General features: G+C 44.1%; 1 protein-coding gene across 1 annotated transcript; it reads right to left on the bottom strand.

Annotated features, from left to right (window-relative positions):
- Positions 1-951: 951 nt before the first annotated feature.
- Positions 952-13,949, bottom strand: star (steroidogenic acute regulatory protein). Its single transcript, XM_055662172.1, has 7 exons — positions 13,407-13,949; positions 11,046-11,159; positions 9,065-9,192; positions 7,392-7,550; positions 6,097-6,281; positions 3,846-3,939; positions 952-2,272 (listed from the first exon to the last, which is right to left on the bottom strand). The coding sequence occupies exons 1-7, from the start codon at positions 13,468-13,470 to the stop codon at positions 2,162-2,164; spliced, it is 855 nt and encodes a 284-aa protein (XP_055518147.1). The 5' UTR covers positions 13,471-13,949; the 3' UTR covers positions 952-2,161.
- Positions 13,950-22,846: the final 8,897 nt, after the last annotated feature.

Here is a 22,846-nt window from a genome sequence, read left to right as displayed (position 1 = left end):
TCCTTTTATAATTTTATATGTTTCTATAAGATTCCCCCTCATCCTTCTAAACTCCAATGAATACAAACCTAGTCTTTTCAATCTTTCCTCATATGACAGTCCCGTCATCCCAGGGATCAATCTTGTGAACCTACGCTGCACTGCCTCAATCACAAGGATGTCCTTCCTCAAATTAGGAGACCAAAACTGTACTCAATACTCCAGATGTGCTCTCACCAGAGCCCTATACAACTGCAGAAGAACCTCTTTACTCCTATACTGAAATCCTCTTGTTATGAGGCCAACATTCCATTAGCTTTCTTCACTGCCTGCTGTACCTGTAAGCCAACTTTCAGTGACCAGTGTACAAGGACACCCAGGTCTCGCTGTACCTCCCCCTTACCTAACCCAACTCCCTTAACAACATAGCAGTAATGTTGTCATGATTATAATCGTATCATGTTAAATGCATCTTTGCAATGCTTGAGAAGAAATGTCCAACTTGGTGCTAGAAGTTAACATTTATTTAAATATAATAAATAAAAATCCACGTGCAGCATTTTTCTGCAGACCTATTACTAAATAATTTCAAAATTAATAAATAACCACATTAATTGTGCTATGCAATTACAGTTTTAAATACAAGAACTGGAATTCATGTGTGCATATAGTGCAAACCTAGACACTGCATTGCGTTGCAAGGAAGTGTTTCTGGAAGAGTAACCTGACCTTTTCACAGCCAGTGTTTAAGAAGGAACTGCAGATGCTGGAAAATTGAAGGTAGACAAAAAGGCTGGAGAAACTCAGTGGGTGAGGCGGCATCTAGGGAGCGAAAGAAGGGTCTCGACCCTCAGTGTGAAGAAGGGTCGAGACCCGAAACGTTGCCTATTTCCTTCGCTCCCTAGATGCTGCCTCACCCGCTGAGTTTCTCCAGCGTTTTCACAGCCAGTAATCACTTATCAAAAATCCTCAAGTGCAGGCTTGGAATAAACCATAAATATTGGGTTCGGAAGGTGAGATACTATAAAATAAAAAGATATCTGTGTAAATAGTGATATAGTCCAGTTGATTCCTTATCGTTGATTCCACAAGAATTCCAACCCCCAGAATATTTTGTTCTCCTCATGTATTGAGCCACAATAGTGTGAGGCACCAGCTTCAGTGAGCTGAACATCTGCCTCGGAGGGCGGTGGAGGCAGGTTCTCTGGATGCTTTCAAGAGAGAGCGAGATGGGGCTCTTAAAAATAGTGGAGTCAGGGGATATGGGGAGAAGGCAGGAACGGGGTACTGATTGGGGATGATCAGCCATGATCACATTGAATGGCGGTGCTGGCTCGAAGGGCCAAATGGCCTGCTCCTGCGTCTATTGTCTATTGAACATTGGTAGGTCTGGCTACAACAAAACTTCACTGTGCCTCCGTTGGTTGCTCACCCAACTATGCTGCAGAGGTTTGCTTGAAGGTGAAAGTGAAAGAAATGACAACATCCAGTGCGTTTTGTCTCGACACGAGTGAGCAGGAGGATGGGACGTGTATCTTTGAGACAACAACACATCCCCCATGCAACCAAAGTCTTTTCTGGTTAGTTTGAAACGTCTGATGTGCAATCTTATCTGAGTTTGATCTGAAAGCCTGATGTGATTCATGGGGAAATTAATCAATGGCTGGAATAGAAGATTTGAGATTTATGAAGGGTAATTTAAGACAAGTAAATAACATTCTTGAAGAGTAATCCCTTGGCTAAAGTGCCCCCTGTTATGCAGAAATGGCTGAGAAATGTCTTCGCTCAAGATTGTAATTCTTTACTGTGTTATTTGAGAACCGTCGGGGGAACTGTATGGGGATAAGGCAGGAGGGGGAATACAGTAGACATTCAGGCTTGATCTCATTGAATGACAGAAGACTCTAAGCACTATATGGCTACTTGTTGTGAGATATGATATTGATAAATACCTAACCTCTTTTTGACTTGAGAGCACTGTGATCGTCAATAATACCATTCCCTTGGCTGAAATAAACATTATGGACACATGTTTCAACTAGAACCTCATAAATATAGATTTTCAACAAATGAAGGATCCTTTCTTTGAATGTTCGTATTTGGATATTCATTCCAATCGGTCACAAAAGTAGGTTCCAATCAGATGGGAGAGATCTTCCGCCTCTCGAGAATGCAGTGTGGTTCAGCAAGTGCTTACAGCAGCTTTGGAGTCCATGTGCTGACGCAGATGTTGAGCAAAGTCTGCTTGGGTTTGGCAGAGAACTTGATTGATGAGAGACTTGGGCAGCCAGCCCTACACCAAAGAAGGGAAAACATTTGGAAATGAGGTCAACTTGATATTTTAATGAAGTATTTCTCAGATACCACTTAGCTTTTTTGTTTCCATTAAAGAAATGCAAGAGCAGTACATTTTGTGTAAATCAGTAAATCTTGCCAGCTTGCAGTTTTCTATCCCATTAAAGTTACACAGCGCTAGAGCAGAGCATTTAACCCTATTCTGAACATCCCTGCTATTTGAGTTTAGTTTCTCTATACAGTGTGGAAACAGGCCATTCGGCCCGCAGTTTGCCTGTACATCAGTTCCATGTAATCCCAGTTTTGCATCATATATATATATATGTTAGGGTTATATATACATACATACACACATATACACATACACATATATACTTGGGGCAATTAACAAAAGCAATTAACATAAAAATATGGAAGTCTTTGGAATATGGAAGGAAACCTATATGGTCATAGGGAGAACATGCAAACTCCACATTGACAGCACCTGTAGTCAGGATCTTTGAAAGACCTGTCCTTTATATCCCCTACTCCGTCAGCCCCATAAGTTGTCAGGCAATTGGATTTGGGATGTTATCTGAATGTTAGTGACGATTTTCTTTCCTTTGCTGTAGGTCAACCTATGGGTGCTCCGGTTTCCTCTCATTCTCCAAAGACTTAGAGATTTGTAGGTTACTTGATATTGGCAAGTTTGAAAATTGTCCCTAGTGTATATAGGTTAGTGTATGGGGTGATCGCTGGTCAGCATGGACCCAGTTGGCCGAATGGTCTGTTCACTGAATCTCTAAACTCTAAAGTCAAGTCTACAGATCATCTCGTTTACAGCTCATCCAGTATCACCTGTTTTTATCCTGAGAGACATCCTCCCCATCTCCTCCTGCAACTGAACAAAGGTTTCCCTCATTCCCAGTTCTGATGAAGGGTCTTCAACTTGAAACATTAATTCTGTTTCGCTTCCCACAGGTACAGCCTGACCTGTCGAGTATTTCCACCATTTTCTGTTTGTATTCAATCTCTCACATGCCTATCAATTGACCTTCTACTTTCTTCCATGAGCTCAACTCAGTTACAGTACTAATTTAACTACCAGAGGACCTTTGGGACTTAGAAGGCAGCTCACCGAATGACAGGGAGAACTTGTAAGCTTCACACAGACACCTCAGATTGAGATCAATTCTGGGTACCTGAAGCCTTGATGCTGCAGCAATAGACAACAGGTACAGGAGTAGGCCATTTGGGCCTTCGAACCAGCACTGCCATTCAATGTGATCATCCCCAATCAGTACCCCGTTCCTGCCTTCTCCCCATATCGCCTGACTCCGCTATTTTTAAGAGCCCTATCTAGCTCTCTCTTAAACCATTGCGCTACCAAACCATCCTTGTATTGGAATCATACAGCCAAGACGATCTCCACAAGGAACTGATCTGACTGATTAAACTTTCAAACAGAAAATAGTGACTTTTACCTCGGGCTGCTCTCTGCCTCCTGATCCTGAACTTTGGAAATGACCAAATTCTTGTGTATTTGAATCAACACACAGACATGTTGACCCTTCATCCAACAAATGACTTGCCTTTAGATCGATGCTCAGAAGCCACGTGAACTTGGTCTTGTTTGGATCGTCTGGAGATGGACGGAGGACAATGCAGGTTGGTCCATTCTCACCTCTGGAATCAGAACAACGTGTGTCAAACAGAGACAAAACACTGCAGATGCTGGAATCTTGAGCAAAAAACAAACTCCTGGAGGACCTCAACAGCTTGTGATGAAGGATCTCGACCTGAAAGAAACGTTGTTTGTTGCTTGGTCCATTTATTGCCCGGTTCCACTGATGCTGGATGTCCTTATGACCTCTCTAGAATTTAGAAGATTCTTATAGAAACTTACAAAATTCATTTAGATGCAGGAAGATTTCCTTTGGGAAGTCTTGTAACAAGGATAAGGGGAAATCCTTTAAAACCGGAGTTTTTTCAATAGAGTGCAATCTCTGGAACTCTCTGCCAGAGGGTCTGGGCCAAGGCCATTTAAGAGGGAGCTAACCTTGCTAAGGGGGATCAGGAGGTAAGGAGACAAAACTGAGTTGGATTCAGCAGATCATATTGAATGGCGGTGCAGAATGGCCGAATGGCCTACTCTTAATGTGTGTTACCTCCAGATGCTGCCTGACCCGCTCTCTGTGTATTACTTGGTGTGGGAAATCTGTGGTGATAAATTGTATGAGAATTGCCATTGTTATGGTATTTCACCGTTTATGCTCCCTGATGATCAAACTCGACATCCTGCCTTAGTACAGTATAGCATTCTAAACTTAGCAAAATGTCCACAGGAGCTTGATGGTAAAGTAATCAAACAAACGTGACAGCAAGTTCTAGAGATAATGTACGTTAGACAATAGACAATAGTTGCAGGAGTAGGCCATTCGGCCCTTACCACCATTCAATGTGATCATGGCCGATCATCCCCAATCAGTACCCCGTTCCTGCCTTTTCCCCTTCTCCCCATATCCCCTGACTCTGCTATTTTTAAGAGCCCTATCAAGCTCTCTCTTGAAAGCATCCAGAGAACCTGCCTCCACTGCCCTCTGAGGCAGAGAATTCCACAGACTCACCACTTTGTGATAAAATGTGTTTCCTCGTCTCCGTTCTAAATGGCTTATTCCTTATTCTTAAACTGTGGCCCCTGGTTCTAGACCCCCCCAACATCGAGAACATGTTTCCTGCCTCTAGCGTGTCCAAACCCTTAACAATCTTACATGTTTCAATGAGATCACCTCTCATCCTAAACTCCAGAGTGTACAAGCCCAGCTGCTCCATTCTCTCTGCATATGACAGTCCCGCCATCCCGGGAATTTACCTTGTAAACCTATGCTGCACTCCCTCAATAGCAAGAATGTTCTTCCTCAAATTAGGGGACCAAAACTGCTCACAATGCTCCAGGTGTGGTCTCACTAGGGCTCTGTACAACTACAGAAGGACCTATTTGCTCCTATTGATGGAATTAAATTGTTCGGTGGAAGATAGCTGATGAGGGCATAATCATTTTTAGATCCCAGAGTCAACTGACTTTTTACTGAATAGCTGGACACCATTTAGCTCTACCATAAGATGGGAGGGGGGGGGGGGGGTCTTGCATTTGTGCCCTTGAGAACCCTCCCCCAGAGTCCTTCCTCAAATGGGGACCAAAAACTTTTCTTGTGATGACGGGGCTGAATTTTGACTGTACATGGACAGGGCAGTGAAGAACAAAAGATGAAGGATAAAAAGGTCAGAATGGGAAAGGGGAGGGGTCGACAAACAGTGGGAATTTAAAAGCTGAATCTTAGCAGTGCTGGTCACCAAACACAGGATGGTTGGACTTGGTATCAGTTCGAACATTAGCAATGGAAACTAGAGAGACACTCGGGGAGGTAATGTGGTCAAAAGTAATTGTGGACCCAAAACAGGACTACTAAGTATCCAACTGCATTAGTTTGTACCTGGATGAGGATTCGAATCATGTCTCTTCAATATGATCTCTAATATCTTGGGCAAATTCAATTTTTGATTTTGTAGGTAGACATAAATGCTGGAGAAACTCAGCGGTTGAGGCAGAATCTATGGAGCAAAGTAAACTCAGAGGGTGAGGCAGCATCTATGGAGCAAAGGAAATGGGTGACGTTTTGGGTCGAGACCCTTGGGTGACGTCGCGACCCAAAACATCACCTATTTCCTTCGTTCCGTAGATGCTGCCTCACCCGCTGAGTTTCTCCAGCATTTTTGTCTATGTTCGATTTATTTTCAGCATCTGCAGTTCTTTCTTAAGCCTAGATGTTTGTGGTAGGTTACCTTATGAAACCGTTTTGCTGAGGCATCATGTCGCAGTGTGTGGACATCCCTGCGAGGAAGCAGGTCGACCCTCGTCTCTTGGCGTAACGCACGCTCACAAAGTCCCGTGGGCTAACCACGTTGCCCACTGTCTCCCCGGAAGCCTCGTAGGTGACCATCGTATCCTTGTCGATCTTTTTCAATATCTTCAACAAATTTAAATACATACATTTATAACTCATTGGCTATATTTAAGAGGGAGTTAGATGTGGCCCTTGTGGCTAAGGGGATCAGGGGGTATGGAGAGAAGGCAGGTGCGGGATACTGAGTTGGATGATCAGCCATGATCATATTGCATGGCGGTGCAGGCTCGAAGGGCCAAATGGCCTACTCCTGCACCTAATTTCTATGTTTCTATGTTTCTATGTATAAAAAAAGATGAGAACCCAAGGAACCGCAAATGCCACTTTACCAAAAAATAGACAAAGTGCCGGAGTAACTCGGCTGGTGAGGCAGCATCTCTGGAGAACATGGACAGGCTCAGGTGGTATCTATTTCCTGTTATCCAGAAATGCTGCCCGACCCACTGTGTTACTCCAGCACTTTTTGTCATTATAAGATAATGAACTGCTGTGGCGAGTTTGAATATGAGCTTGAGTATTTACAATGATAAGAGGTGCAAGGAACTGCAGATGCTGGAATCTTGAGCCAAACAAAGTGCTGGAGTAACTCAGTGGGTCAGGTGGCATGTGTGGAGGGAATGGATAGGTAACGTTTCGGGTTGGGTTCCTCCTTCAGTCACCTTCCATTCCCTGCCACAGAGGAGGGTGGTGCAGCAGTAGAGCTGCTGTCTTACAGCGCCAGACACATAGTTTGATCCTAACTACGGATGCTGTCTATACAGAGTCTCCCTGTGACCTTGTGGGTTTTCTCCGGGTTCTCTGGTTTCCTCTCACACTACAAAGACGTGGGAGGTCAGGTTTGTAGGTTAATTGGCTTCTGCAAATTGTAAATTGTCCCTAGTGTGTAGGATTGTGTTAAACCCTTAAAAGAAGGGTCTCGACCCAAACCGTCACCTATCCATGTTCTCCAGTCTGAAGAAGGGTCTCGATTTGAAACATTACCTATCCATGCTCTCCAGAGATACTACCTGACCCACTGAGTTACTCCGCAACTTTGTGTTCTCCTAGCTGCTTTGTAAGTCACTGGGGAATTAATTGTGCTATACAATATTTACTATTGAAATGAAATGTACCTCAGGTTTGCTGGCCTGATTTTTACATGGGCTTTGATCATACAACCACCAAATGTCCTACCTTCACTTGTTTAACGTTTGGGTTCCATTCTCCCATTTGTTCAACTTTGTCAAACAACTCATTGTAGAGCAGATCCGTGGGCTTATCCATCACAACCTCGAGCTTGAAGACCTTGCCAACATCCGGGAGCGTTTTACTCACCACCTTGTCGCCATTTTCCTGTTAAAAGTTCAAAATGTTACTTTCTTCACTCAGTTTGGGTCCTGGAGCTTTCTTGCTGCCCCTCGAGCTTCCTCCATCATTCCAATATTTATTTACCCCCATCACTTACAGCTTATCTGCACCATCGACTCCATTTACCCATTTGCCATCCTGATTTGTGGAGAGAACTCCAAATCTATACTATGTGTGAATTAAATCCATCACCTTGGCTCCAAGTCCTTAAATATAATGTCAGTGGTTTCATTATCAGGTACAATGAAACACATTTTTGGCAGACAGGTCAGCAAGACTATCCCTATATGTAATAAGCACAATCCCCAGTTAGGACAGAGTGTACAGCCCAAAGAGTCTATGCAAGGGGTGTCATTTTACAGTCCTAGCTCCAGCTGGCCACAAAGGCCTGTCACCTCCATCCGGTTGTGGCAGAAACCAATGTGCCTCTCCACGCCTAGCCCTCTTCAGCTCTTGTTCCGGGCGGGTGTCTATCTATTCAGTGGTAGAGGTGGCTAAAGGTCAGTTTCAGTAAAAAGTCAGTTGACTCTGATCTAAAAATGATTATGCTCTCATCAGCTATCTTCCACCGAACAATTTAATTCCATCAATAGGAGCAAAGAGGTCCTTCTGCAGTTGTACAGAGCCCTAGTGAGACCACACCTGGAGTATTGTGTGCAGTTTTGGTCCCCTAATTTGAGGAAGAACATTCTTGCTATTGAGGGAGTGCAGCGTAGGTTTACAAGGTTAATTCCCGGGATGGCGGGACTGCCATATGCTGAGAGAATGGAGCAGCTGGGCTTGTACAATCTGGAGTTTAGAAGGATGAGAGGGGATCTCATTGAAACATATAAGATTGTTAAGGGCTTGGACACGCTAGAGGCAGGAAACATGTTCCCGATGTTGGGGGAGTCCAGAACCAGGGGCCACAGTTTAAGAATAAGGAGTATTCAGAACGGAGATGAGGAAACACTTTTTCTCACAGAGAGTGGTGCGTCTGTGGAATTCTCTGCCTCTGAGGGCGGGATATTCAGCAGCCCCAAGTCGGCCAATCTGAGGGACCTGGAGGTGGAGTGGTGGGTGAGAAGATCAGGGTTCGATCCCGACTACGGGTGCTGTCTGTATGGAGTTTGTATGTTCTTCCCCTGACCGTGTGGGTTTTCTCTGAGAGCTTCAATTTCCACCCACGCTCCAAAGACGTACAGGTATGTAGGTCCACTAGCTTGGTGTATGTGTAAATTTTCCCCAGTGTGTGTAGGATAGTGTTAATGTGCAGGGATCGCTGGTCGGCATGGACACGGTGGGCCGAAGGGCCTGTTTCCGTGCTGTATCTCTAAACTAAAACTAAACCAAATTCCAGTCCAGTAAAAATTGCAAACCAGCCGACTTGATTTACGATGATTTCTTGGAATTTGTTAGTAATTTGAGCATATTCCAAATTTAAACCAAGGCAGTGCTATCTGGGGGATGTGAACGATGTATTTGTCAATCTTTAATTGATTGGGAATATTGCGACTTACTGCTTCGATCTCGGATTTCCATCCACTTGTATCTTGGAGAATGGAGAGGGACTTGTGCAGGGCTTCTTGACCCTGCTTAACATAGGCCATTTCTGTCTCAGAGAAAGGGTGCTCTTCAAGTCTGCAACCTAATGGGAAGAGAGAGAAGGCATTCACGGTCTAGGTTCATTATTGTCACGTGTAGCGAGGTGCAGTGAAAAACTCAGTTTCGACTGCCATCCCAACAGATCAGATAGACCATGCATAAATACAATCAAGTCAAATTCAAGTGGAATAGATGAGAGCAAAAGGCACAGAGTGCAGAATATAGTTATCAGCATCATAGTGCACCAGTTCGAGAGACAAAATACAATGTCCACAAAGGGGAAGAAGGAACTGGACAGTACCCCAGCTTATGGTAGCACCGTTCAGAAGCCTGATAACAGAGGTTGGAGCATTTATGAATGTTAAGCATTTTTAGTCAGAGATAGATTACCAAGGTGATAACAATGAATATTTCTGCAGCATGGAACGAGCAAGCATGGTACTGTATTAATTATCATGAATATTTTTTTTGGCATGTCCACCATTGGAACGTTACACTTGACTTTTTATTCTTGGATATTTACACTGACGAATACAAATTATGATAGGATCAAATGTTGCTGCACATTTGATAATATTAAACAGTTTAAACACATTTTGTAGAAGTTATCTTGCAGTGAAAGACAGCAGATGTTGCCCTTTGCTTTGAGTATTTTTAATGCAATCAGGCTGTCTTTTCCTGGGGCAATGTAATTACAACTGGCAATGCCCAAGCAATACAATTTGACCTACAAAAATGCTGGAGAAACTCAGCAGGTGCAGCAGCATCTATAGAGCGCGAAGGAGATAGGCAACGTTTCGGGCCGAAACCCTTCTTCAGACTGAAGCGTGGTTTGAAGAAGGGTTTCGGCCCGAAATGTTGCCTATCTCCTTTGCTCCATAGATGCTGTGGCACCCGCTGAGTTTCTCCAGCATTTTTGTGTACCTTCGATTTTCCAGCATCTGCAGTTCCTTCTTAAATACAATTTGACCTGATGATCAATCTGCTACATTGGAGGTTGTGGTGGTTTTGGACAGAGTGCTGGAGGTTTACTAGGATACTGCCTGGAGGATTGGAGGGTATTAACTAGGAAGGAGCCTACAGGTTCACGTGTAGCGAGGTGCACACAGATTTGCCACAATGCCATTAATGACATTTTACCAATGCTTTTATTTTGTAGACAAAAAGGTGCCAGTACGCATATAATTTAACATTTACCAACAATTTCATTCCATCAATATAATCTCTCTTTCATTTTGATTTTACGTCTAATCAGCTTCTCATTTCATAAATGAATTAAAAAACGCATGTTAAACGTTTAAACTTTTTTAGCGGTGCTGGTCTGCAGCACTGGTGCGAACCATCGCATCTTACTAGGCCACATATCTGTGTGTTGTATTGATGAGGAACCACAGTCTCAGTATTCCCACACTGATCTTCCATCCTGGAATGCATTGTGAATGTTGCGACAAATGTAGAAGTTAGAACAGCACAGCATATAGACAGGCCCTTCGGCCCACAATGTCTGTGATGTACATGATGCCCACTTAAGCTAATCCATTCTGCCTGCATGTGCTCTATATCCCTCCATTATATACCTGTTACAAAGCCTCAAATATCATATCTGCTTCCAGCACCACCCTAGTCAGCGCGGTCCAGCTACCAACCACACTGTGTGTGTAAATAAATAACTTGTCCCACACATCTCTCAAACCTTTTCTCTCTGATCTTATAGCTATACACTCTAGTATTTGACTTCTCCACGCTGGGGAACAAGCCTACCCATGGGCCTATTATAAAGCCCCTTCTGGCTGTACACCCTATCTGTGCTTTTCATAATTTTATAAAGTTCTATCAACCTCTGGCTGGAGCAAACTATCCAAGTTAATGTATGAGCATGTAAAGATCTGCACTTACCGACCAGGGAGCTTCTCCTCCAGACCAGGTTCACCCACGAGCTGGGCCCTTGATTCTGAAGCCTGAGGTGATTCAGCTGGTGCCCAAGAGCAGCCACTGCCGTGTGCCGCAAGCCTGGAGCGCAGAAGAAACGTGTTAAACTGTCAGCTGAGTGTCTCAAACTCAGACTTGTTTGCAATGTAAAACAAATCAAAAACCTTCATGTGTCAATCCACCTTTTACAATCTCAAAACACATCAAGATCATTTGAAACCGATTGCGTCCTGTTGCTGGAAATTTACTACAGTGCAGGAAATGCACGTCGATTTAAATGTGTTTGGTGAGAACTAACATCGAGTCTGCTGCGCCATTTGATCATTGCTGATCTACACTTCTCTCTCATCTCCATTCTCCTGCCTTCTCCATGTTGTGATAATGGAGGCCCAAGGATCTGCAGGTGCTAGTAACTTTAACAAAGTGCTGGAGGAACTAAGTGGGTCAGGCAGCTTCTGTGGAGGAAGATGTTCCTGATTGAGACCCTTCCACAGACTGGTCAAAATGACTGGATTAATCTACTTTCAAGTGATGAGTGCTGGCAGGACTGTTGCAAAGTCTCCTGTTCCATCCCCAAATGGGAATCTGGAGACTCTTTCTGATTTGAGATGGGGGAGATTTCACATCTCATCAAGAGACGGTACTTTGGACATGCAGGAGGCCCAGGCAATTACTTGTTTGTGACCCTACTTCAAGTCTGACCCGACACGTTGCCTATTTCCTTCTCTCCATAGATGCTGCCTGCACCCGCTGAGTTTCTCCAGCATTTCTGTCTACCTTCAATTTTCCAGCATCTGCAGTTCCTTCTTAAATACTTGTTTTTGACCAATAAGCAAGAACAGGAAAATATATTAAAGATCAAGAGATGGTTTGGCAATAGCAACATAGAAAATAGGTGCAGGAGTAGGCCATTTGGCCCTTCGAGCCAGCACCGTCATTCAATATGATCATGGCTGATCATCCAACTCAGGTTCTAACCGCACGTTCTGTTGGTTCATTCTGCAGATCAGCATCTTGTTGGTTGATTCTTGAACAGGATGGAAGCAATGATAGACTCCTTTTGGTATCTTCCATTAAAGATCAACATCTTTAAAGCATAACAGATCCCAAAGCTCATCACAGATGCATTGTTAACAAAGATTGACCCTACGTCATGGGCAGCCACGAGCTCAGACACAGATGTGCAGGGTCTTGAAGGAGGAAAAAGATTGAAGAGTTACACAAGGGAAATCCAAAACCACAGCCCCAGGCATCTGTGGGAGGGCACAGCTTCCTCGGTGAAAGGACTAAACTCTGCAATTACCAAGAAGCTAAGGTTGCACATATCTTGTAAAGATTTAGGATGTAGGGTGGTTTCGCTGAAAACCTGCGCTCGGTATGCCAAGGCCTAATGGATCTCCCGGTTGCTAACCCCATTAACTACTCTTCCCATTCCCACACTGACCTCTCTGTCCTGGGCCTCCTCCATTCCCAAAGGTTTACGGGGAGAAGGCAGTGGAACGGGGTTGAGAGGGAAAAATAGATCGAATGGCGGAGCAGCATGGCCAAATTCTGCTCTGATGTCTTTGCTTCACACGGAGGGAGGGAGGAATGAGACCATAGAGGCAATCGAAACAAGGGTAAGGATTTCCAATGCTTCACTTGTAGACACAATAGGCACCAGTACGAATGAAACAATTATTGACTTCTGTGCATCAATCTGGTTAACTTTTTATTGGTGCCGAAACGTTGTAACTGACACCTACTGTCATTTTAAAAAAAGCACAGAGGATTTCAAAATTGTTGTTGGCAAACTCAGAGGAAAATGTAGATCGGGGAGAAAAGGAAGTGTGCCAATGGCAATAAACCTTTCCTGTGGTAAAGATAAATGTTTTGCTGTCGACATCTATAGAAAATTGAGATTCCTGTGAAAACACAAAGCACATCCTATAACCAGAACTTCATTGGCACTTTGTTGATTAGTGTCCTTGCATTCGGACATGTGAAGGACGCCATTGTGAGTCCAAATGTTTGTAACATTCTTAGCGGCAACTGCTGAACTTCAAGAATATCCGTCAGTTTAATGGATCAGCATTTCTGCTAATGGCAGAAAGATCAATGAGGTTAATCACATGCATCCATTTGAAGCCACTTACAATTCTACTGATCGTCATGTCACTGAAACATCTAAACAAGATAGAAGCCAATTCATATTCTCCCCTCTGTTCCTCTGCTCCATCCTTGGCATTTATATCTACGGTGGTCGAACTACCATTGATTTGGACGTCAAAGTATTACCAGTTAATTACCACAAAGCAAAAACGGATAGAATGAGTTGTTTGCAGTTACCTGTTAGTGTCCGGACATGCTGATAGGAGATTGCCGCACAAAGTTTAAAAGTGGCTGGAATCATCTTGTGTGTGTGGTGCACGTCCGTTCAGACACTCTTCTGCCTTTCGCCCTCTGTGCTAGTTTATTTATACTCTCTGTGAAGGACAAGTTGACATCTGGCATGAAATTTATAGCGGTGGCAAGCACAATGTCAAGTACATTTGCAACAGTTACATCCAAATGCCAGGAATATTCATGGAACTTGACTTGCACCATGCACCAAGCAGCGATAACGTTTTACTGCTGTTGTTAAATCTTGTCTTCCCATATTTCAAGATCGGATTTTTCATTTTCATGCAAGATGTGAAATCAACAAGTTTTTCCCTTTGAACTTTGCTTGCACCAGGAAGATGGACAGGATGGAAGGTGACAATGTTCCGTTCCAGGCAGGTGGGACTAGTGTAGATGGTACATGTTGGTCGGTGTGGGCACGTCGGGCCGATGGGCCTGTTTCCACGCCCGATCACTCGGACACCAGGAGGAAACCCACAGGGTCAAAGAGAGAACGTGCAAACTCCACACAGACAGTACCCGAGGTCAGGATCTAACCCAGCTAGCAACTCTACCAGCTGCGCCACTGTGCTGGCCCGCTGGCCCACATCACTGTTTTGGGTCACCTTGCACCTTCCCTGTCTTTGCACATCCTTCACCTGCCCAGATTACCTGTCACTTTACAACTGGGCAAAATATTGACCTTCAGATAACTTTTGATAAATGCCCTTAGTGTTAGCCAGTGGTACAGAATCAATCTTGTTATTAATCTTGTTATTGAAGTGCAGTTGTATCAAGGCCAAATACGGGAATTCAGCTAAGGAAGGAATATTCAATTGGGGCAGTGCCACTCACTTGTACATTACCATCTCTGAGTGCCCCATAACCTTCATCAGTGTTCACCTCTCCTGGTTAAGAGTAATCCTCTACACCTCCATAACCCTCCCCATTGTTTTTGCCCGATCACTTCTGTGCTAAATGGTCCTGAAAGTGAGCTCTGTATATTACCTGTTTTTTGGAGAACGTTTATGCTGGAAGTATCTTTTAAATATTTCATTCTGTGCCATTACTGTGAGTACGTATGGAAACACAGAGAGTGGGCAGGTAACATCGGTGCAGTGCTGATTTGATGCTAGTGCAGATATTCTTGACCAAGTGTGAGACTTTATGAATGGACTCTCTGAAAATCTAAACACATTCTGAATGAGTCTGAAAACTGTGACATCCAGGTTCAGGAACTGCTTCCTCACAACAACTGTCAGGCTATTGAACACTACAAGCTCCAACTAAATTGCAAACAGCCTCGAGTTAGGGCTATATTTTGGTTTTTGCACTATATTGTTTGTTTCCACAAGAACTCAAGAATCTATTGAGTGTGGATGGAGAGTGAGCTAGTGGAGTGTTAGATTATGGAAATTACACTTGAAGTGTACCTGTACCTAATATAACTAATTTAAAGTCAATTCAAGTCAAGTTAAGTTTATTTGTCAAATACACATACGAGATGTGCAGTGAAATGAAAGTGGCAATGCTCGCGGACTTTTGTCCAAAAGACAAACAACAAAACAACCAAACAAATTATAAACACAATCATAACACACATATTCTTTTACATAATAAATAATGGAAGGAAAATTTGATGATATATGTACCACCAGGCTTACTAAAGTAAAGGACATATATCATCGAATTAGTTGAAGACTAAAGGAAGTATTATAACAATATTCACATTATATTTGCACAGTTAAACCTCAAGTGTAATTTCCATTTGACGAAGAACCAACCTGCTGAATATTTTCAGTATTTTCTGCCTTTAACCTGGTTTTCCAGCACCTGCAGTTTTTTTTCGGTTTTCAGGGAACAGAATCTTATCATTTATAAAATACTGTTTCTTCTACTCTTCCAATCTCGCACTTCAGCACATCATAATGTCATGCGATACGAGCAGAATTAGGCCATTTGGCCCATCAAGTCTACTCCGCTATTCAGTCATGGCAGATCTATCTCTCCCTGCTAACCCCATTCCCCTGCCTCCCCCCCCCCACCATAACCCTGACACTCGTAGTAATATAGACACACTGAACGTTTGGTAAATGGTACAGTATGGTATATAGACACACTGAACTTTTATTTCCTGTTGTGTATTATGTCTACATATTCTGTTCTGCTGCAGAAAGAATTTCATTGCCCTATCTGGGACACATGATAATAAAACTCTCTTGACTTGACTCTTGACTCTAATCAAGAATCTATCTATCTTTGCCTTAAAGAAATATATTGCTGGAGAAACATTCTGTGGCAAAGAATTCCACAGATTCAGCACTACGGCGGGAGGCGCGGGAACACCGCAACGTTTCGGTGAAACCCTTCACTTATCTAGATATCTTTGCCTTAAATATATTTATGTCTCTGTAGCCTACACTGACAATGACAATAAATTCCACAGATTCATTTTCATTTTTTTTTTTTTTACCCTCTAACTAAAGAAATTTCTGAAGATGGGTCTCGACCCGAAACGGCACCCATTCCTTCTCTCCAGTCTGCCTGTCCTGCTGAGTTACTCCAGCATTTTGTGTCTGTCTTCCTCTTGAACTTAGGTTTTCATGAAACCTCGATCAGAACCATTAACTTTCTGTGTTTCTCTTTCTCTTGCATGGCCTGCTGCTTACTTTCTAATCCTTCCTCCTCTTAAACTGCATTGTTGCCGTTTGCTGGCTTTATTCAACAAGCTGGAAACAGTTGCATTGGAGCGACGCAGTGCAGTATGCGGAAAATAATTGTCCTGCATCAACCAATGCGAGATGTACAATCAATGGGCTCTTGCAAAAGTAGACCCTTCAATGACCCTCAAGGGCTTGATCTTTGCTTTGTCACAGATTATCAATATCACAGTCAGTGCAACAACGGTTTGAAAATAGTAGATCTTCTCCATAAACCAACATTTCAAACAATTTCATGAATAAAGTTAATCATCAGGCTTTGCTAGACTTACCGATATTATTTCCAAGATTAGTTGGGGGTTTTTAAGTTCAAAGTAGCAGTTACACACTTTCGGGATACTAGTTTATACAATTTCTTTCCAATCGACAGCTGAAATATTGGATAGTTTGGGATGATTTGGAGTCTTTGAATACTTTGTAAGTAGCCGTTCAGTAGCAAGTTTGCAATTTAAGCCTCACCCCCTCTCCTGACTCTGTCTGATGTAATATGATCAACTTTTAAATAGCTAGATAACTAGTTGAACGTCAGTCTCGACTACCTCAACCAATCGTAGCAAATGAAACTGCTTTTCGTCAGACGTTTAAATGATACAAAGCCACCGCACAAACGGGCCTTTGAAAGTGTAGCAGTAAAGACAATTGCATCTGTGTCCTCTCCTCATCCGCACATATTCTTGAGGATACTGAGGAGCTGGCATCGTTTTTACTGAGGGGTGAACTTGACTTCAAGGATTTAGCTGTAATAATGTTTCCAGATGTGGGAGCTGACGATCCATTGTATCTATCCCAACCAGCATCTGTTGGGGGATTGTATCGAAGCGGACAAGATGATTACAACAGAGGAGAGATTAAAATGCCAAGGCGCTATTGTTGTCTGCCCCACGGGAGTGAGCACCGTCCCTTCTAGGGTGGGACGTTTGTTGGTCTGAGCTGCACGTCAGACATCTGGACAGATAATCTGATCTGACGCCCACGACCGATACAGGAGATTGACACTGTGAGGGGTGGGTTTTTAAACTGACATCCTGATGGCTTTCACAGGTGGATGGGATAGTTCGCATGGTGCGGGAGGAGTGGTGGCTCCTTCTACTGTCTTATTCAACCAATATTACTAACACTGTTTCCCAGCCCATCACATATTACTCTGAGCGACTGGGTGCTGTGTTGAATTTCCTGCAGGGTTAACTCCATCATGACCGTACTTCACCAGCACGTCACTACCTGGGGGCAGTCTAAGGTTGCGAAAGGTGCTAAAGGGAAACAAGTTCTCTGTTACTTTGCATGCCCTGCATGTCTTTTGCAGGCATTGATATAACTATTTGCAAGGGATAGACACAAAGTACTGGAGGAACTCAGTGGGTCAGGCAGCATCTCTGGAGAAAATCGATGGGTGACTTCAGACTCACTTTTGGCAAAGTAGACTCCTTGAACATCATAGAAACATAGAAAATAGGTGCAGGAGTAGGCCACTCGGCCCTTCGAGTCTGCACCGCCATTCAATATGATCATGGTTGATCATCAAACTCAGTATCCTGTACCTGCCCTCTCTCCATACCCCCTGATCCCTTTAGCCACAAGGGCCACATCTAACTCCCTCTTAAATATAGCCAATGAACTGGCATCAACTACCTTCTGTGGCAGAGAATTCCAGAAATTCACCACTCTCTGTGTGAAAAATTTTTTCCTTATCTCGGTCCTAAAAGATTTCCCCCTTATCCTTAAACTGTGACCCCTTATTCTGGACTTCCCCAACATCGGGAATAATCTTCCTGCATCTAGCCTGTCCAACCCCTTAAGAATTTTGTAAGTTTCTATAAGATCCCCCCTCAATCTTCTAAATTCTAGCGAGTACAAACCGAGTCTATCCAGTCTTTCTTCATATGAAAGTCCTGACATCCCAGGAATCAGTCTGGTGAACCTTCTCTGTACTCCCTCTATGGCAAGAATGTCCTTCCTCAGATTGGGAGACCAAAACTGTATGCATGAATGGTTGACGTTTGGAGTTGAGACCCTTCTTCAGATTGAGAGTCAGGGGAGGGAGAGGGGGGTTCTAGAGATAGACACAACATGCTGGAGGAACTCAGTGGGACAGGCAGCATCGGAATGGGTGACCTTTCGGGTCGGGACCCTTCTTCGGACTCTTGTTCTGAAAGCCTGGATGGAAGGTTTACTCTGGCTAGCCCACTGCACATCCGTACCTAAACACATAAGTTACAGTCCTGAGAGGCCATTCGGCCTATCTAGTACACCCCCCACATCTCCAAATGAACAAATAGATCTAATTGCACCCATCCTCCCTTCCTCCTAACCCTTTCACCTTTCTTTCTAATCCAACATGGGATCACAGCAATCGATTCTGTCTCAATTACTAATTCTAGAAATGACTTCCACTGCCTTTCAATGTACGAGCACATGCCCCCAATCCCTTGTCCCCACGTGCCCCAATCTTGTGTCAATGACTACTGCCTGAAAATGCTTTAAATATAGAAGTGGCCTGTACACTCTGTCCTTTACATATAAATATATATTAAAACATTGTGACTCTGTTAATAGATATTCAAACATTGTCACCATATTAACAGTTAACCTGCATCCTAACAATGAAAATGGATTTTTCAGCTTGTTTTTGTTTTCCCTATATATTCCCTAGTTATCTACGGCCTCTTTACAAGCTTAAAAGTTGCAGCAGCATAATGCTTCAGTTACTGGACATGTATCCACAACCCTGAACCTTTGCTCCAGAGACATGTTTGAACCCAGTAATTAAGTAAATTGAAAGGAATCAAACAAAAGTCTGTATCAGTAACATTGATTATTAAACGATCAGAGTCCGTAATGGGGACGCGAGGAACTGCAGATGCTGGAATCGTCATCAAAGCACAAAGTGCTGGAGGAACTCAGCGGGTCAAGCAGCATCGGGCTGGACAGAATGGACTGATAACAATTAGGATCAGGACCTTATTAAGGCCCACACCATCTCATCTTCACCATGGATATCCAGTCACTCTACACCTCCATCCCCCACCAGGATGGTCTCAAAGCCCTCCGGTTCTTCCTCGACTAGAGAAGCAACCTATACCCAGCCACTGACACTCTCCTCCGCCTAGCGGAGCTGGTCCTTACCCTCAATAACTTCACGTTTGACTCCTCCCATTTCCTCCCGGCGATCCCCCCTTATTAAGGCTGATTGTAGGGGGAAGAAAACAGGAAACAGAACGTGGGGATGGGGAGGCAAGGCCTGGCAATTGATGGTTGGATACAGTGGAGAGCGGGTTGATTGACAGATGGATGGAGATAGTGACAAAGGCTCGAGGTGAAAAGGAGACAAAAGGGTGAGATGAGGAGAGAAGAGGAGGCGTGAAATATAAACCAAGAGGAAAGGTTATGTGTGGATTCAGTGATGCATTTCAGAAGAGAGGTCAGTCCATACCCAGTCTGGTTTGTATGTGACTCCAGCCCCAACAATGTAATTAACTCTTAACTGTTCTCCGAAATGACCGTGGGAGGTGATTAAAGATGGCGAATAAAAGCTTCCTGGACAATGACAGCCACTTCCTATGAAGGAGGGACAGAATTAGTCCATTTCCCAAGATGAAACCCAATATTGCAACCTCTCTTTACATTGCCCTCATCAACTGACCCGCTACCTTTTATAGTCTGGTGAACAGTTGCCCTTAGGTCCTCTAGTTGACCATGGCACTGGCTATTTATAGAAGCACCCAATATTAGAATCACAGCTGTCTTCCTGAGAGCATCACTTTGCACTTCCTGACATTGAATTGCATCTTCAGTTTCAAACACTGTTTCACTACAACTAGTTTCCTTTGGTCTTGCGAGGAATTAGTTTTACAAGGTAGACAAGCAGTGGAGAAACTCAGCGGGCGAGACAGCATCTATGGTGCGAAGGAATGGATGATGTTTTGGGTTGAGACCCTTCTTCAGACTGATGTGATGTTCAATGGCAGTTTACACCCCAGCGGTATGAACATTGACTTCTCCAATTTCAGGTAGTCCTTGCTTTCTCCTTCCTTCCCCTCCCCTTCCCAGCTCTCCCACAGCCTACTGTCTCCGCCTCTTCCTTTCTTCTTCCCGCCACCCCACCCCCACATCAGTCTGAAGGAGGGTCATGGGTGCTATCTGTACAGAGTTTGTATGTTCTTCCCGTGACCCTCGTGGGTTTTCTCCGGGTGCTCTGGTTTCCTCCCACACTCCAAAGACGTGCCGATGTGTGGGCTAATTGGCTTGGTAAAATTGTAAATTGGCCCCTGTGTGTGTCGGATAGTGTTAGTGTGCCGGGATCGCTGTGGGCCAAAGGCCTAGTTTCCATGCTGTAGCTCTAACCTAAAGTAAACTAATCTCCTTGACCAACATCTGGCTGCACTTTTGAACAAATGTTTTCCTTCAGTATAATTCTTGCAGGCTGCTTATACTTTCCTGTCCACTCCCATCTGCGCTGAAGACATTTCCTGGCAATGTCCGAATGTTGCAACCCATATACGTCAACGCAAAAATGACATGTCCTTCGTTGCTGCTTAATGTGGGGCCCGTAATAGTGCTGCCCATTAACCTTGCTTTATCTCTTGGTTCAATGATTTGTGTGCCCTTGAGAGATAGAACTTGATGTACTGGACTGACAAATGGTGACAGGTTCTAAAGACGGGGCACCATTGTTTACGCAGGGAGGGAATACTGGGGCAAGGTTACTGCTACAGCAGTGCAAAACAGACTCAAGGCTCCCTTGTTTAGAAACATAGCATAGAAAATAGGTGCAGGAGTAGGCCATTCGGCCCTTCGAGCCAGCACCGCCATTCAATATGATCATGGCTGACCATCTAAAATCAGTAGTACTCCGTTCCTGCTTTCTCCCCATATCCCTTGATTCCGTTAGATCTAAGAGCTAAATCTAACTCTCTCTTGAAAACAGTACGATGGGCTAACGTGACTGATGGCGGTGGAATGACTGGTGGTACTGATGGCATCCCAGCCTCAGCTCATTTGATACTGACAAAGTACTGGAGTAGCTCAGCAGGTCAGTCAGCATCTCTGGTGGATGACATATGTAGGAAGAAATGGCAGATGCTGGTTTAAACCGAAGATAGACACAAAAAGCTGGGGTAACTCAGCAGGCCAGGCAGCATATCTGGAGAGAAGGAATGGGCGATATTTCAGGTTGAGACCCTTCTTCAGTCTGAAGTCTGGAGTAAATCAGAGGGACAGGCAGCATCTCTGGAGAGAAGGAATTGGTGAAGGAACTGGACCCTTTTCGAGTCAGAAGAATGATCCCAACCTGAAATGTCATCTACCATAGATAGACACAAAAAACTGGAGTAACTCAGTTGGACAGGCAGCATCTCTGGAAAGAAGGGATGGGACATTGCGGGTCAAACATCCATGTCCTCCAGAGAAGCTGCCTGACCCGCTGAGATACTGAAGCCTTGTTTTATTTTGATAAACCAGCATCTGCAGTTCCTTGTGTCTTCAGTTAGTTGTTGTTGAATATCTCATCCATACTCTGGGGCGCTCATCACAATCAGTCTGAAGAAATGTCCTGACCCAATCCATCACCTATCCATTTTCTCCAGAGATGCTGCCCGACCCGCTGAGTTACTTCATCATTTTGTGTCCATTTCTCCTTTTAGCTGTGCCCTCTAAGGTAGCATTCTGGATGTGGTTCTGAAGAGCAGTCACTTGTGAAGTCTGAAATGCAACATCCAATTGATACACTGCAAGTTCCCACAAAGCAGATCATAAGGTCATCAGGGATAGGGGTAGAATTAGGCCATTCTGCCCATCAAGTCTCTGCCATGGATGATTTATCTCTCCCTCCTAACCCCATTCTCCTGCCTTTTCCCCATAACCTCTGACACCTGTACTATGGTGGTGCGATGGCGCAGCGGTAGAGTCAATGATTTCCAGCGTCAGCGACTCAGGTTCGATGCTGACCATGGGTGCTATCAGTATGGAGTTTGTACCTTCTCCATGTGACCATGCAGGTTTTCTCCGGGTGCTCCGGCTCCCAAAGATGTACAGGTTTGTGGGGTTAATAGGCTTCTGTAAGATGCCCCCCTAGTGTGTTGGATGGAACTAGTGTACAGGCGATCGCTGGTCAGCTGTGACTCGATGGGCTGAAGGGCCTGTTTCCACGCTGTATGTCTAAAACCAAAGAACACTAAACTAAAGAACAGTGTGCCAATGATCATTTTTGGCGGTGTCTTGGCCCACTTTGTATTTGCTGTTCCCTATTGTGATGGATTCACGGGTAGGCTCTGACATCACGGTGTTCCCCTCACTGTGACCTCACCCTGATGCAGCACCCTCGGGCAGAGGGATGAGCAGAGTTTAAGGTGCAGAATTTCATGTTGTATTTCCATTGTTTTCCTGTTTCAAGAACTTGATCGCTCTCTTTTCCTTCCTGAAATGCATCGGGTTTCGACCCGAAACGTTGCCTATTTCCTTCGCTCCATAGATGCTGCCTCACCCGCTGAGTTTCTCCAGCATTTTTGTCTACCTTCATTCCCTAGGGAGGTCATTTGGCCCATCGATCCTATGCTGACTCTTAGAATAATCCCATGAATGTCTTTCCCCACTTTCTGTCTCAAATGCCCCCTCTCCACCTTTCCGACAACCTAAGGTACCATTTCCTTGTCTAATTAACCTACCCATTTACATGTCAGCACAACGTGGGAA

The sequence above is a fragment of the Leucoraja erinacea genome, chromosome 35 (genome assembly GCF_028641065.1).
Source record: "Leucoraja erinacea ecotype New England chromosome 35, Leri_hhj_1, whole genome shotgun sequence".
Taxonomy (NCBI): Eukaryota; Metazoa; Chordata; class Chondrichthyes; order Rajiformes; family Rajidae; genus Leucoraja; species Leucoraja erinaceus.
The sequence above is the reverse complement of the archived record's forward strand: the minus strand, read 5'-3'. Positions and strand labels throughout refer to the sequence as shown.

Coding starts and splice junctions, on each gene's coding strand:
- star (XM_055662172.1), bottom strand. CDS start 13,470: ATGATTCCAGCCACTTTTAAACTTTGTGCGGCAATCTCCTATCAGCAT. Junction 11,160..13,406: donor GCATGTCCGGACACTAACAG/GTAACTGCAAAC, acceptor TCTGCGCTCCAG/GCTTGCGGCACACGGCAGTG. Junction 3,940..6,096: donor CAGCAAAACGGTTTCATAAG/GTAACCTACCAC, acceptor TTCTGATTCCAG/AGGTGAGAATGGACCAACCT.